Genomic DNA, 17,618 nt, shown 5'->3' with positions numbered 1-17,618 from the left:
GAGTATGTACAAATTAGATTTGTATAAATAATTTTTAAACCATCTGTATAAATTATTAGTATAGACGGTTCTAAACTGGAACCGTATGTACAAATAATTGGTACATAAGGTTCTAATATTTTAGAACTATCTGTACAAATAATTATTACATACAGTTCCAATTTAGAACCAACTATACTAAGAAAAATAAAAAAAATAAATTGTGATCGATACTTCCATAATTAATTGTAACACTATACATTCATAAACTACAGAGGTAAAAGATGAAGGAGCGGCGTTGAGTGGTGTCACAGGAGGCTGCTGGTGCTACTGCGCAAGAAGCCGCTTAATCTAATCTTGGTGGTCTCCATACATTATTCCAAATAGCGCTGCCACAGCGGCCGCTGATGAATTGGATTCCATCACCCCTTCAGTATTATCCGTGAGAATACTCAGGAACAACAGGTAATCTTTTCCCTTTTGGTAGCCCTTGTTTCTTGCTTGGACTCCCTTCACCAAAACAAACAGTAGTTTCTAATTGAGATATGACAAGAACAAACTCAAGTTGCTCAAGATTGACACTAGACATTATGCTAACAATCGCAAGATCGAAGATGTCAGAAAGGCCTTTCCCAAGAGGAGGAAAGAACCAAAAGGAAATTAAGAGCAAAAAGGGAGGTCGATAGAATTGAAGGAAGAGGGTACCTATCTCATATGTATGTCTATGCTTGGAATCTATGAAGAATCAATTAAATAGTATTATAATTAATTATTAGGATGATCATTTGTTTAATCACGATCACGATGATTAACCAGAATACTATCCTGGTAGTCCCGACACGTATTTTGTGTCCAAGATCGGAACGCATGTCTTTCCAATATATAGCATCACAACAAAGCTTAAAAATGAATAATTAAATTATATTACAAGTTTTTAAGCATTCAACCATTTACAACAATTTACATCAAAAGGGAGCTAGGAGAATAAAGAACAAATTACCTCCTAACCAAACTAGAAAACTACGCAGCAGAAAATTGACACCTATCAACACCAAAAACTAGGTGAAACCATATGTCCTCATGCTCCACTTAAAAGCACACCACACGAGTAGCTTACACTACTTATTCTCACCACCTACATTGGCATGCATAAAATAGTTGTCGGTGTATTAAGTAAAGGGGTACCCCGACTAAATAGGCGCCACGAAGGGTGCAAACAGCCAGAGGAACATCTCCTAAAGAATCTAATCGGTCGATGAGCTACCAGTGCAAAGTCTGCAGCGACCAATCTCGCTACACCCTCACACAAACCCATGACCAGCCCCCCTGGTCGCCGGACTGGATTGGACACTTGCCCGAACGATTCTCTTCACCAGGCACCGGCCCCGACAGATAAGGTCATGGGCGGTGCAGGGTGGCGTGTCCCATCCCGTAGCATTAAAGGCTATGGTGTGAGACTCTACAGGCCGGCGCAGCGCCGCACGACAGATGGATGTTGTCAGCCATTCGGCAGGGCAAGTAGACAGAGATGGTGCAGAGAGGCAAGTGGACAAGGACGGCACGCAGAGGCAAGCAGACGGGGACGGTGCAAAAGTGCACTGTTCCGTCCCGTCGTATTAAATGCAATAGGATAAGGTTCTACGGGCTAGGCAAAGATGGCGCGCGGCAGCACGATATACAATGCTATCAGAGAAAGTTGCATGCCCGGTACTCCGTAATGATGATCTGAGTTAGATATTAGAATAAGCAGAAGCCATCTGTGTAGAGACTGCATGTTAGTTCTCCCTCTCCCTACTATATAAAGGGATAAGGACCCCGTTGTAACCGAGACAGATCAATTCTGGTAATCTGCTAGAACACCGCTATAATCAAGTGAGATCTACTATTAAAAAAAAGGACGTAGGGTTGTTATCCTCCGGGAGACTAGAACCTGTATAACCCCCGGTGTCCCCGAATCCTTCATCTATACACATAGACACATTCACTACCTGAAACACCGTTCACGCACCCACCGTCCGACATACCTCGGAACCACTGTCAGGGATTTACCCTCGACATTTGGCGCGCCAGGTAGGGGGGGCGCGCTTTTGTCGTTTCAGCAAATTTGAGAAAACTTGATCAGGCTACCCATGGATGAATCCACGGCAACCGCTGAGTCCCGTTACGAGGACCCCGACTGCCGTGATGTATTCGTCATGGGGTACCATCCGGACGAACCAGTTGTACTCCAGGCATGGGACACTGAGCCAGAATCAGGGAGCTCCAAGACCCAATGCGAGGTCTGCATGGCGGCCCATTCCGCAGAGGCCGTTGGAGGGCCGCACGCCTCAAACGCCGGCGGTGAACCCCTGGCTTTGTGCCCAGAGGGAAACCAGCCTGGCGTCGGACAGGCAGGAGCTTCAAGACAACCCCAGCATTCCCAGCACCGTCCCGAGGAGCCCCTGCACAGGGCATTTTCTACGGTGGAATCTTCACCTAGGCCATCATGCCGCCCCAACCCTGAGGCTCCCCACCTCGCGACCTATCACCGCTTCACGTCCAGCGTCTCGACTACGAGACCATGATGTCAGCACAGAACCTCCAGAGTCCTCAGCCACCCATCGGTGCCCGTACCGGAAGGCTCACCGGCGGCACCTTAGCTACGTGATCTCACCCTCCTGGCAGAAACCGCCCAGCGCCAGACCACGTCGGCATGCACCGTGCCTATCACGAGGTTCGGTGAGGGTCACGGTCGCCATGGGTCACAGCCGAGCCCACGACGGAATAGGTCTCATGCTCCCCCAACAACGGCAAGTACTCGTGGGCCACCACCAAGTCGGGGTGGCCAACCCTCCAACCTACACGACTCCCTGTGCCAGCGTGACCTTCGTGGCGTAATCCAGAGCCAGGTGACTCCTTTGCTGCATTTTTGCTATGCTTTGCAGCAGATCTCCCTTTTTGAGACCTTTGTGTTCTTTGATCTGTCTCACTGCTGTTTCCCCCCTTTGCTTCCTCTGTGTGCTCCCTTTCTGTATATTTGTGTTTCCTTGTTGAGCTCGTAACACAGATCAACCTCGTGAAGCCTGCTGATCCAACCCAGTAAATGAGGCAATGTTATAGTCCTTGGACATAGATGAACAAAAAGCAAAAAAAAAAATCAAACCCTAGTCAGGCAAAAAAACCCACCTCATATGACAGGCAAAAAAAAATATAGATAAAAAAACATAAAGCCCCTATGCAAAATCATAAAATTGCTTAGAAACTGAATAGAGTTTAATAACTATGCGATATAACACGGCTTATAGTTAAAATATAATGGTGCTTGGAATCTGTATAACACAAAAATTCAGTACAAATTACTATTTTTAGTTGTGTTTAGCCATTAGCCCTTCAGCGATATTCAATATAGTAGAAGCAGATAAAATTTTGGCACATCAACACAACAACTTAACATTCAGCTGGACAGGACACAAACAAATGGAACAATACAACACATTTTGAGTTTTTTTTGATACATGTCACTTTACCCCATCAGCACTATTTGAACCAGTGCATCAACAATAAAAATATACACTACAATAAGATTTCTACTAAAGTAGAAAATACTAAAACAAACAAAAAAAGACCATAGACACATACATCTAGACAGAAAAAACACATAACCACACACATACACACACACAACACAAAGACCAAGGTGTGACAGTGTATGATGATTTGATAATTGACTATGGGCCCCTACACAAAGACCAAGGATAGACATTTACATGACACAGAAAAAACACAACACACATGCAGAGAAATTCAGCTCAAAAGAGTCCACCTATTTGTTGATCATCTAAGCTCGGTGAGGCTGCTAATTGATTTAGATTGTATTAGCTCTTCAAACAAATGGATTCGTACAATGAAAAAGTGAATTGACAAAAAAATCAATAAGTTTTCAAATAAACTAAAATTACAAAAAATACAAAAACAAGCACGCACACATAAAACACACAGAAACCCACAAAACAGAAAGATATAAGCCACAGAGTCTTCCTCAAAAACATATATACATAGAAAAATTAAATAAATATATAAACATACATACATACAAACAGAAAAACATTTTCGTGAAGAGCCAGTTATGGCTCATACCTTGAACTCGAAAGAGTCCACATATTTGTTGATCATCTAAAAAGCTCAGCGAGTCTACTGGTTGATTTAGATCGTACTGACTCTTCAAGCAAATGGGTTCCTACAATAAAAAAAGAATTGACAACATATACATCAACAAGTTTTCAAAAAACCTGAAATTACAGATAAAAAACAAAAACAATCACACACACACAAACACACAGAAAACAACAAAAATAGAAAGATATAAGCCACTGAGACTTACAAACATATATACATAGACAAATAAATTAAATATATACACATATATACATACATACATATATACGCTCTTTTTATGTTTCTATGTACGTGAAATACAGCTATATTGTTTCTATTATAGGTACATAAGTACATTCAGAAAATTTACCAAAGCAGTAGAGGGGAGTAGGATTCCACAGAACAAATATCATAACACAAAACAGGTAAAAAAGATCATAAAAGCACTCATATTTGTTTATATTGTATCTAACCTTTGCAAGAACTAACATAAACACAAAATCTATTGCAGGCCCTAGAAACAACAGAACAACGGCAAGCAAGCACAAATGCAAGACACCTACAACAAATGGTTAGCAATCGACAATCAAATTGAATGCAAGATGATGTATGAAAAAGAGAGAAACACATGTTTCAATTATGGCTAACAAAAAAATAAAATGTACATATACATATCTTAACAAATTCACATATAATAACAGGACATCAGTCAGTTCATTCTAGACTCAGCAATAGGCAGTTTCACAATTTTGTTGATAGCTCCAGACAACTTTGAGGTACCCACCATAACTTGCATTTTTTTTTGTGTGTAACAAGCAATTTGCACAAGACTGCTTATCAATTTATCATTTCATCTATTACAGAGTAGCATGGTTATGACAATAAGTAGATTTGCTGAAACCACATCAAATTGGATGCAGAATTTTACACAGGTTTCCTACCTACGTAAAAAAACATACATTTAAAATATGGGAACAAAAATAATACTCATCAAATGTTTATATTACATTTTCCCCCTCCCCATGTTCAATTTTATCAGGAACCTCCGTATGAACAAATCAATAGCAACATATCTTTTGAAGCAGACAGTGGGATGGACACAGAAAGGATTTGCAGCAAAGAGATATCATTTTAAAAAAGAAAAAAATAAAAAATATGTAAACAATAGGATAAATATATAACATACCCATCTTCATTGAAGATGCAGATATCAGAAACAGAAGTAGCAGAAGATGAAACAAAAGGGCATTGGAGTATAGACCTATTCAAAGAGATTCAAGAAAGTCAGTTACATACAGTACACATCAAGTATTACCATCAGCACCAAAAGCATCAGTTAATATTTTGTATAGAAAAATTACAGTATAGACAACTAATGAGACTATTACAACATGAAGTTGAAATTTGCATTGCAGAAGACCGTGAGCAATCAAAAGAATCCCAAGAAAAAGAAATGCAACAGAACAATCAAGACAACATGAATCTTGAAGAAATCATAAAAATTGCAGCAGATGGATATCTTGAAGAGGAAGACATTGATAACTTCTTGGAAAATAAAAAGATAACAACAAGTAAAGAAAGCAGTGCAATAGTGGACAAAAAATTAACACCACACGAAGGCATGGAGTTTGGAACACCTCAGGAGGCTCATCAATACTTCAACAACTATGCTTGGTTAGCTGGATTTGCAGCAGTTATAGCTCACCATGCGCGGACACAAAACAAGAAAAGGAACAATGAAATAATAAAGATAACATATAGATGTAATAGGAAAGGGAAGCAAGATACATCAAAGGAAGGAGACACACAAGAAGAACATATCACAACAAAAAGAGACACTAATGTGCTAGTAAAAACAGACTGCAAATATGCAATGATCATATAAAAAAGAAGAGGGATATGGATAGTAACAAGGCTGAACTTGGAGCATAATCATGCACTAAGTGCTGGTGCAGGGTACTTTAGAACACACAAAGACATGATAGAGATTGAAAAGAAGATGATACGAACACTGAATGAATGCAACATTCCAACAAAAAAGATAATGTACATATTATCATATCTCCGTGGTGGTCTTAGGCAACACCTATCGAGATAAAGACACAACTTCAGGGGAAAAATTAGAAGAGAAATGAATCAAAGTGATATGATGCAAGCACTCATGTACTTCACAAAGAAGAGAGAAGAAAACCAAGAATTCTACTACAAATTCAGAATGGATGATAGCAATAAAGTGAAGTACATATTTTGGATAGATTCAAAATTAAAAAGATACCATGCACTATATGGGGATTGCATCAGCTTTGACACAACATACTTAACAAACAAGTATAACATGCCGTTTGCACCATTTGTAGGAATTAAAGGGCATGGGCTGACTTGCATTTTTTGTTGTGCTCTAATATCAGACGAAACAACAGAAACATTCAAATGACCGTTTAATACATTCTTGGAGGCTATGGACAGCAAGGCACCAAAATCAATAATAACATACCAAGATGGAGCAATGAGATCAGCAATAGCGCATGTTTTCCCAGAAACAAATCACAAAAACTGTGTGTTCCACATAAAAAAAAGGCAGAACTCAAATATGGAAGGTGTTTTGACACAAAGGAAAATCTACGAGAGGAATTAAATGACATAATTGATAACTCTCTAACAGTTGAAGAATTTGAGAGACTTTGACAACAAATGACATAAAAACATAACATTGGACACATGAAACACTTCCAAGACATATACAACACAAGAGAGATATGGGCACCGGTATGGTTCAAGCAATATTTCTACCCATTCATAAACACTACAACAAGAAGTGAAGGCACAAATGCAAGGTTCAAACCCCAATACAATATTACAAGCTTCCTAAAAGAGTATGAAAGAATACAAGAGACTATATACGAAAATGAGTCACAAGTAGATCATGAAACTAGCACAAAAAAGCATCTAAGCTATGGTAATCATATTCTATGGAACAACAAGCCCGGGAACTATACAACATCAAGATTTTTAGAAAATTCCAATGGCAGCTTAGGCGTGCTACAAAGTTGCATGCACATGAGATATACAAGGACAAAAAATATGAAGTTTACACACCACTGGAGCACCCAATTCAGGAATTCAGAGGAGGACTTACATTGTACTAATGGATCTTCAATCCGATGACTTCTCATGCATATGCACGAAATTTCGAAAAGATGGTATGTTGTGCTGTCACATACTCAAAGTGATGATGAGGAATGACATAAGTAAGATACCATATAAATATATAATCAATAGGTGGAGGAAAAAAGAGAGTAAGATAAATAGCAGTAGTGGAAAGAGCATACCAGTAGAAACTGCTATACTTAGATTCAATACACTGTCAAAGCTGTCAGTAGATCTAAATTCAGAAGGATAAAAAATAGAAGTAAGTACAAATACCTTAAGGCAAAGTTTGAAAGAATAAAAGAAGAAATGGAGACAATGAATGATCAAACTGAACCTAATAAAGAAGCAGTATCAAACACACAATTTTAGGGGAGTGCAGTTATGCAGAACAACATGCAACAAATTCAATCAAGCACAACAAAACAACTGAAGAATCCAGATGTGGCACGGACAAAAGGAAGACCCCAGACATCAAACAAAAGAATAGTGCCACTTGTAGAGCAAATAAAAAAAAGAAACAAAAATATGATTGTAAACATTGCAGAGGATCATGTCATAATACAGCAACATGCAACCTAAAAAAAATAGGAATTTGGCGTACAACAAGATAAGAAGGATGATGAGACAACAAAAATAGAAAACAAGTAAGCAAGGTAAAGGAATATACATATATGTAGTTTCTTTCTAAAATAACATGTCAAAAAAAAATCTGACAACATATGCAGATGAAGGAGATAAAAAGCAACAAAGCAATACAAGCATGAAGAGACATCCATGGAGTCATCAAATTTAGAACATATTCAGATAGACTGAATGGTCAGACTAGATGAAAAAACAATAAGTACTGCACAAATAGAACAAAAAGTTGTAAAAAAGACAATTTTAAAACAAGTAAAAAAAAACTAACCAGACCATAGTAGTTCTTGACTATGCCTGTGTTAGGAGTATTGTGCTCGATAAACAACAAATCATTAACAATTTGTACGCAAATGTTTCGAATGTCATCCTGAGAGAAATCATCAACAAGTTTCGCTCCAAACCTCCAAAGTTCCATAAACTTGATCACAAAAATACCGCAATCAACACTGAAACAATAAAAACAAATATAAAAATAGAAATATGTCATAAAGACAAAAAGGACACAAATCGCAAAAAATGAAACATTTACGTGTTGATTTGTTTTGGGACATGATGATAACCGATCTTGAAATGGTGAAAAGGCATTTCAACACAACCAAACTCCTGCCCCCCCCCCCCCACATATATATAGAGAGAGTGAATACATATAAAGAAATAGAGAGAAACATAGATATAATATATATATACACACACACATCTGTAGGCAAACGTAGAGATAAAACAGAGGCATACATAGATATACAGCAAAAAAAAAAGAGATAAAACAAGAAGAAACAAAACAAACTTGTGCAACATAAAAAGGGACACATTTACAGAATCAAAAGAGACACGAGATATACACACAGACAAACACATACACACATACACAAACAAGCATAAATAAAAAAGATAGAGAAACAAAAATAGAGAGAGAGAGAGGGGAGAGAAACAGACAAAGAGAGACACCTATTGACAGAATCAAAATATAAAGACACAGAGAGAAAGAGATATACATTCAAAGAGAAAGAGAGACAGAGAGAAACATAGAGTAATAGAGCGAGACAGAGAGAGATAGATACATAAATATACATATAGAGAAAAAGAGATAGAGAAAAAGACAGAAAGAGACAGAGATAGAGAGAGAGAAAAAAAGAAAGATATACAGAAATAGATACACAATTACAAAGACATAGAAAGAGATAGAAAGACAGATAAAGAGATATATGTAGAAAAATGCATAGAGAATGATAAACATAGATACAGAGAAGGATATAGTGAGAGAGAGAGAAATAGAAATATAGAGAGAAAAACATAAATACAAGCATAGACATAAATACAGATATATATATATACACATATATATATATATATACAGTTATATAGACAGATATATAGATAGATATACAAATTTATAGCATAGAAAAAGAGAAATAAATAGAAATATACATATATAGAAAAAAAATATAAAAAGAGAGATAAAGAGATATACGCACACAGAGAGACAAATAGACACAAAGATATAAATATATCATGTTTCTTTTCATTACACATTACGAGCTTCCTTTGTGCAAATATTTGGTATTCATCAGTCTTTGAAAAGATAGAATCCAGGAACAAAAATAGCTTGTTTTGCAAATCAACAATGAAAATAAACCAGTGATCATCATAGCATATAGGGAAGAAAAGCTGAAAAAAATGATGCAGAAATTGAACAATTACACAAAGAACATTCAATTCTAAAAAAATGTAAGGAAATGGAAAGAAAAAAAATAAAACAATAGATATACCATGTTTACAATAGGCAAAGGCATGATTGACGCAGCACCATCAAAACACTTTTGAACATAAGAAAAATCTAAAGTGTCCTTCATTAAAACATCATGCAGAAAAATACGTAAGTTAAACAACATAAGGGGAAGCTAGATATTGTATACTTTTGTACGGTTATGTACTTACACCAACACTAGAAAAGAAGTAATGTTTCTTTGATGTTGTGGGTCGCTCGTCTAAAAAAACTTTCTGCATAACACATTCATAACAAAAGAACCAACTTTTCCAACAGCAACCATAGAATGGCCAAGAGAACTGAACTTCACATGACAACCACCAATATCAACACAATAAAAGCTACAGTTTGGGAAGTAGAAATAAGAATAAGTATAATAAACAAAAAATTATACAGAGAGAGAGAAAAAGTACAAAAGAAAGCAGGTACATACTCATGGTGGGTTTTGCTGCTTGAGAGCCTGCAAACAGCCATGTAGTACATAATCTCTTGCCTAATGACACAAAACTTTGAGCTGTTATTGAACTGCTCAATAGAGACAGCAGGTGGTGTGGATTTCTGTATGGGGCAATATCGCTCGTTGATAATAGAACAGTTAGCTCCAACATTGTCATTAACAACCTGAGCTTCATTGATACCCCTACTGTCACGGCGATAACTATGCTTAAGGGACATCAAGTTGTCATACATTTTGTCAGATTTTTTGCACATGCTCCTAAACTTCTCATTAAATTTCCTCTCCCCCATAATTTTAATTTCATGAGATACCTGCATTAGTAAACACATATAAGAAAAAAAAAACTCACAAAAGAAGCACAACTGGACTTAACAAACAAAGCACGCACTACACTGCGTAACTCACAACACAAATAACTCACAAAAGAAGCACACTATGTAACATAGAAGAACAATATTCATCTAAGACCACATAACTCGCAATACAAACTATGTAAGTGGAAGCAACAATTGTGCTTTATCTACTACAACTTTAAAGATATACAAACTACATAAGTGGAAAATAAGGGGCTGAGACTGCCACAAAACGAGCACTAAAATATATACAGCGAGAGAAAGAGAGACATAGATAAAAGAGAAATATATATAGAGAGAGAGTAAATAACAAAATAGAGCCACATAGACATGCAAAGAGAGAGAGGTCCACACATATAAGCAAAAAGAAAAAAACACATATAACTCGATAAAGAATCAAACATACATTGGTTGTTGCTGAAGAATTTTTAACAATGAAGCTTTGAGGAGTCTTCGCAGTACCGCAATCGGAAATCTGACAATCATCATCAATAACATCAATGGTGATAACATTTTCATCAACCTGAAAAAATAGTAAACACAACAAAAAAAAGAACATACAACTATATATCTAAATAAATAACATAACACAAAAAAGAACCATTAGATACATATTACCGTTGTAGAAGATTTTGTGGGTCCAATATTATGCTTGAAGCACGGTGGCAACATTGACTTCAAGGGAGGCGTTGGGGAGAAGGTGTCTGGAACATAATCAACATTACGCACACCCAAAAATGCTTCTGCAAGCTGCGAAGGACGCAATTTTGCTGCTCCTTTGTAACAAAAAGAATCCCTCACATCAAGAAGAGAGACTTTCATTTTGCAATTTAAATGATCCATATTTTTCTTGTCCATCAAACACTTTCCATCCCCTACAAATGAAAAAAAAACAAGAGATTATAATCAAGAATTAATACAGTAATCAGAAAAAACACAAAATACAGAAAATAAAAAACATAATAACACAACCAATGCTAACCATTATTAGTCATTTTATTAATCCCAATGCTAGAACCTTGAGGCATATTCGTGGCATAAAAAATTGTACCCTCATGATCATCATGATTGTTCGCCTTATCAAAATGACCTAAAAAATTCACCAATGCGTATCAAAAAGGGATAGTACTATGTATATGTAAAAAAAGAACAGAACATAAAAACAAAATATAAAAAAACACATAAAAAGGTTGTTCAATGCAGTACCTCCCACACCTTTGATACTTGAATGTAAGACATTATCAAGCAACTTCAGAATGTCAAAAATCAATTTCTCACATATCTTTTGCTGATTGCATGATAATTGCATGCAATGGTTGACAAACAATTCACAAATGCCCACCCTAACCTAAAAAAACAATAAGCAGCAAAATAAGAATGAGAATAACAAGCAGCTAACATAAAAATATAATCATGAACCACAAAAACAAAATGTGTAGAAAAAAATGATAATAACCTGCAAAGGCAAAATATTCCCATAAGACCTCTCAAGCGTAGATTTGAAATTAGACGCAGATCTACCATACGTGGAACATTCATTGCAATTGGCGTGACCACAATTTATGTAATCAGATAAAAGAATAGGGGATCGATGATGACCATTATCAAGTCCTTCATCATTTCCAACCATTTTCAGCTGCATAGAAACAGAAAATTCACAAATTAACCATTTGAGAAATAAAACTAACAAAAAAGAACAAAGCGGATAATGATGAAAAATGATTAAAACACATACCTTGAATTGATTCAAATCATTCAATTCAACAATGTTCAACTTCCTTTTCAGATTCTTCACTTTCTAAAAGAAAATAGAATTAAATAAATTATGAGAAAAATAAAATCATACATGAATCATACAAATAAAAATGTATAATAGATTAAACACACAAATTACCCATCTCTTATATAGCTCAAAAATACCATTATCTAGTTCAGTGTCATCACCTAGTTTGTTTACTTGAGACCAATAAAAAAGAAGTTAATAGTAGCAATGAAGCAAAACTAAAGCATAACAACCTATCAAAAAATAAGGAACATACATCAACCAAATTTGGAGGCTTGCTCCTATCATCACATAACACGTCATTGTTTAGATCGAATGAAATACGGCCAAGAGCCATCTACAAAAAAGCAAAAACAGCACATAAAAAATAGAAACATAACACTAAATATATAATTAACAATCACATAAAAATAGCCGATAATAAAAAAATAATGAAAAAAGAAAAAAGAACTCATACAAAAAGTGCCAATATATATTATCATTCATACCCCAAAAGGTTCATACATGAAAACACTAGTACTTAAAAAAGAAAGGCAGATAGAGTTTACATAACACCACACAAAAACACTAGACCTACAACTCAACACCTATGATGACATCACATAAAACAAATACAATGTACAAAACCCACCTCCCTAGGCTGCACACTAAGTGTTTTACAAATTTCATGCAAGATATCCCTGTATAAGGTTAAATATCACCCTAAGAACTTATGAAACAAAATACCATTACTGATGAAACCTAGAACACATATAATCATAATAGAGACCGATAAACTAGGATCAAACATGCAGACAAAAAAAGAAGAGAAAAGAGTCCATGCTATAAATCAATAACAAAACTATGCAAAACAAGCCTGCTGAATAATGCTTAATTTCAGCTAGCGCAATATTGAACACATAGAAGAACTAGGCTTGTGTTTCAACAGGTCAAATTAAAAGGTTGTTGAATATTGCATGTTGAACATATAAATGGTAAGTACACCTGTTTACTAAACATTTTGGTCTCTTCAATTTACATGTAATAGAAGCACAATACTCACCGCTCAAAACAAAAGACCTGAGAAAAAGAGACTGCTAGATTCCTCAACAACACTCCCTGCTTCAACACGTCTAAACGGACTGGAAACACAAATAACAACAAGAAATGATCCTTTGAATCAATCATAAATGACTAAAAAAATATCAAACCTAGACATTTAAACTCAAAACCAGCCGCGATACAATAGAAATCACAAGAGCAAAAGCCAAACCTTATTCCTCTTACAAATCTCAAATCTTCTTCGCAAATAAAACCCTAGCATATATCAAGAATAAAAAAATGACGGTTACATCAGTGAAATGACAGACAAGATGAGTAGATCAAGTACCAAATCGGTGTAGATCACTCGAATCAACCCCTTATACTCACCAGTGCTGAAGGGGTTCAGGTGCACGACGTGGTAGGAAGTGTGTCACTTCTTTGCTTCGCAAATCAAACCGTAGAACATAGGAAGAATCGAAACAAACGGTGGTAGAATCAGTGAAATGACAGATAAATGGGTAGATCAAGTACAAAATCGGTGTAAACCACACAAATCAAACCTTGTATTCACCGGTGCTGAAGGGGTTCGGGTGCACGATGTAACACCCTGAATTTTAGCATATAAAAATATAGCAAAAATTCGCTCCAAATTAAAACTTTTTCTAATTATTAAACTAGTATAAAACCAAGGAAGTATATATTTGATGTATATATACTTGTATGTATATATTCAAATATATTATTTTGGACAAGTATTCCAAAGATCACTAAGTTAATTTCTAAATTAATCGTTGCATAAATTGAGCATATGCATTTTGGTTTATTGTTCTTATGGTTTTTTGTGTGGCGATTCGAGTGTTGTATGCTTCTCAGTTCGAATCTATTCTAGTTCTTCTCGGTAATTTCCTAATCCAAATCCATTCGATTCAATTGCATTCAAATTGAATCACTCAATCTCAATTTGAATATTTCCAAATCCTATTACTAATTCAAACTATTCAATTTGATTCCTTGCAAATACAAATACAATTCAAATACATCTATTTGAATTATCACACATTTCATTTACAAATTCAAATACATCTTTTGCAATTCAAATACACAAATATCTCTCACCATCTCTCCCTCTCTCAGATCTTTCCCTCTCTCTCTGTTCTTCTCATGCCCATCCCCTCCCTCTGTGCTCTCTCTCCCTTCCCTGGCACACTGCGCCGGCCACCATCAGCCCATGCCGTGCTCCCGTACCGGCCTGCTCCCTGATCTCCACCGAGCAGCAAAAGCCAATCGGCCAAGCTCATCCTCCTCTCAAGCCTTCTCATGCAAGCAACCGACCACCACAAGCATACATACACCACACAGCAGCACATCTCTGCACCTGCACATACATGCATACACAAAGCACAGCAGCAGCACCTTCCTTGCTCTTCTCTCACACGAGCATTCATACACACAAGCATACATACACACAGGTGCTCAACCATGGCTCCTCTGCCTCTCCTCTTCGCACCCGTGCGTCCTCCCGCACCGCCGTGCTCAGCTCCTCGGCGCCGTCTCGGCCGCTCGGCCACGTCCAGCCAGTGCGCCACCCCGCCGAACCGAGCCCGCCACGGCGTCAAGCCGCTCACACCGAGCCGCCGTGGCCCACCTCGACTCCAGCCGGCCGCACCGACCCAGCCGTGCCGTGCCACCCACGCGCCGTCGCCGTTCGTCACGGTGAGCCCGCCTCCCTTTCCACTGCTCTCCCTCCCGCGCCGCGCCGACGTGCCGCCTCCTGCCTCGCCAACCCGCACCTCTCGTCGCGCCGTAGCCCCTCTGGCCGCCGTTCCGTCGTGGCCGAGCCGTCACCTCGCGCCACCGGTTGGACTGCAGCTCCACCGCACCTCCGGCCTCCCCTCTTCCTCCCACGGTCGCGCCACCTGTGCTGCCGTCCGCGCGCCGCGCGCGCTGCCTCGCCGCGCCCAGCCGCGCCGCGCTGCGCACAGCCGCCGCCCGCGTGCGCCGTGCCGCCTACTTTGCCTCGGCCGGCCACCATCCCTCCGGCGAGCTCCAGCCTCAACCCCCCCCCCCCCGGCGTCCTCTCTCTCCGCCGGCCTCACATCTCCGGCTCCTCCTCCCTCTCCGGCGCCACCATCTCCACCGGCGCGTGCCGCGCAGCTCCGCCGTGTGCCGTCGCCGGCGAGTTCCGCCACCGCCTCCCTCTCCTCTCCGGCCAGCTTCTACTCTCTCCCCGGCCGCTCCCCTTCTCCCTCCAGCGCCGCCGCCGCCCCTCACTCCGGTCTCCTCCGCCTCTCTCTGAGCCGCACAGGCAAAATGGCCCAGCTGGCCTTATCCCTTCAGCAGCCCCTCTGCCGTGTGGGCCCACGGACCGGTCCACCGGCCGTGGTCCATGGTGGACCACACAGCCGCGCCCAACTCCGGTCCGCCGAGTCCACCGGCTCATGAACCGATCCCACCGCACCAGCCCACAGCCCGGTCTACGGTGAACCACACTCACAAACGCCCTCCGGTCCACAAAGTCCATAGACCGAGTCCGTGAAACAGTGGCATTTTCTAAATTCCAGGATTTTCTATTCCGGCAATCTTCCGTCCGCTATAACTCCTCCGTTTCAACTCCAATTTCGGCGATTCTTTCGCCAATATTCCTCTAAAATCATAATCTATCTTCATGCCAAATCTTGTAATTTTTAGAGTTTGTTTAACATTCTCTCTCGGTATTTAATTCTTGTCGTAGTATTTAATTTAGATTTAGATCTCGTCTTTTAATAGATAAAGTTGAAGTTAAATAATTCGATAATGATGTTTAGTTTGTAATCGTAATATTGTCGCATGTGATAACCTAGCTTAAGTAGGTTAATTCCTTTTCTTAATAAGAATAATTAAATGTTGTTTCAATTAAGTGCTTAAGAATAAATTGATATTTCATGTGGTATTTCATGTGATAGTTTACAGATTAAATCTTAGTTGTAATTAAATGTGATAGATTAACCCGTGTAGCGGTTAAATAAATAAATATCAATCATTAGAATATGATAGAATATTTTATCATTGATAATTAATTAATTGAATACTCTTTTAGTAATTAATTAATTAGATTCAAAGAATAGATTAATCTAATTAATTAATTGCATGTATGTTTTTATGATAGCAATAATATATACCTTATTTAGTGTGGCAATTAAACAATACTAGGTAATTAAGATTAGTTACTAAATAACCAGGTTTAGTGCTATAGATTAGAATAATTAATCTCCACACTTAAGCACATATAATCGTCTAGAGTTATACTTACGTATATATGTATACATGCTCACATACATATAAACGTAAGTATTACACATATATTCATGTATGTACACGTGCACTCATCTACACGTAGAATCTCTAGCTGTCGTCCTTCGACAGTTAATCTAATAAGAGTTCACCTAGTTAATGGTGATTTGTTCAGGTTTTCTCTTAAGTTGATGACAACTAGGTTAACAGCTTAGCCTAGCTTCGCGAGATTATCCCGTTATTCTCTATGTATTAGTTTTGTATTGATTAAGAGTTGTCATTTGTCTTTTCGCTGGGTTTAGCTTTCGTCGTTTCCCTCAGCTGTTCTTTTTCCACTTTAGTATTTCTTGGTTTTGTTCTGGTGTTCAATTGCTTAGTCGTTGTGCGCTTTTTGTCGTTAATCTACGTAGGCTCGAAGTCATGGTTCTAAGCAAGAACGCGAGGAAGGGACTGAAGGCAAGATCCAGCGATGAAGAACCCGAAAGATGTGAACGACAAGACCAATCTTGAATTGACCCTTCAAGAAGGCAAGTCCTATTTCCTTGATCATATTGAACCTATGTTTTCGAATAATATATATGATCAACTAAAATCAGACTTATTATCGCATGTGCTATATATTGCATTTCTTTCAAACTACTTGTAGTAGTTAACCCTATCAACACTGCCATGCCATACATGTTATCATCCAGAATACATATCACCCTAGGAATACCTGTTGTTACATATATTAACAATAGACGACGTCTTGATATCTAGCATGCTTAGGATTGAATACATCTCCTCAGAGATGTCGCTTTTAAAATACGTCTCCTCGGAGATATTGCTTTTAAAACACTTCTCTTCGGAGACAAGATTTACTGTTATCAACAATAACTCATATACCATGATTCCTTGATGGTTGTGAATTCCGTGATTGTGGTGAAATCCTTGATGTCGGGTGGGACATGGAAGGTGATGTGTAAAAATGGGTGAAAACTGTTTTGGCGCGGGCAGGTAGAGTGGTCCTCCGGGGAGGATGCTCTTGGGGGCTTGAGTTACATGGTGGTATTCATTGCCCAGGAA

The 17,618-nt window shown here is 38.3% G+C and overlaps 1 protein-coding gene across 1 annotated transcript; it reads right to left on the bottom strand.

Annotated features, from left to right (window-relative positions):
- Positions 1–9,887: 9,887 nt before the first annotated feature.
- On the bottom strand, positions 9,888–14,764 carry LOC133904602 (uncharacterized). The gene is made up of 10 exons (XM_062346080.1): positions 14,747–14,764; positions 12,517–12,597; positions 12,213–12,275; positions 11,934–12,113; positions 11,684–11,825; positions 11,460–11,567; positions 11,096–11,352; positions 10,884–10,952; positions 10,101–10,435; positions 9,888–10,008 (listed from the first exon to the last, which is right to left on the bottom strand). Exons 1-10 carry the CDS (start codon positions 14,762–14,764, stop codon positions 9,888–9,890), a joined length of 1,374 nt encoding a protein of 457 aa, XP_062202064.1.
- Between the last annotated feature and the right edge of the window lie 2,854 nt (positions 14,765–17,618).

Source organism: Phragmites australis, chromosome 22 (genome assembly GCF_958298935.1).
Source record: "Phragmites australis chromosome 22, lpPhrAust1.1, whole genome shotgun sequence".
In the NCBI taxonomy this organism is placed as follows: Eukaryota; Viridiplantae; Streptophyta; class Magnoliopsida; order Poales; family Poaceae; genus Phragmites; species Phragmites australis.
Note: the sequence above shows the minus strand (reverse complement) of the source record. Positions and strands in the feature narration are given on the sequence as shown.

Excerpts from the sequence above, each read along its gene's own strand:
- LOC133904602 (XM_062346080.1), bottom strand. Across the intron at positions 12,114-12,212 it reads ATGATTTGAATCAATTCAAG|CTGAAAATGGTTGGAAATGA; the intron begins GTATGTGTTTTA and ends GTTTCTATGCAG. Across the intron at positions 11,826-11,933 it reads GGAATATTTTGCCTTTGCAG|GTTAGGGTGGGCATTTGTGA; the intron begins GTTATTATCATT and ends TTGTTTTTTTAG.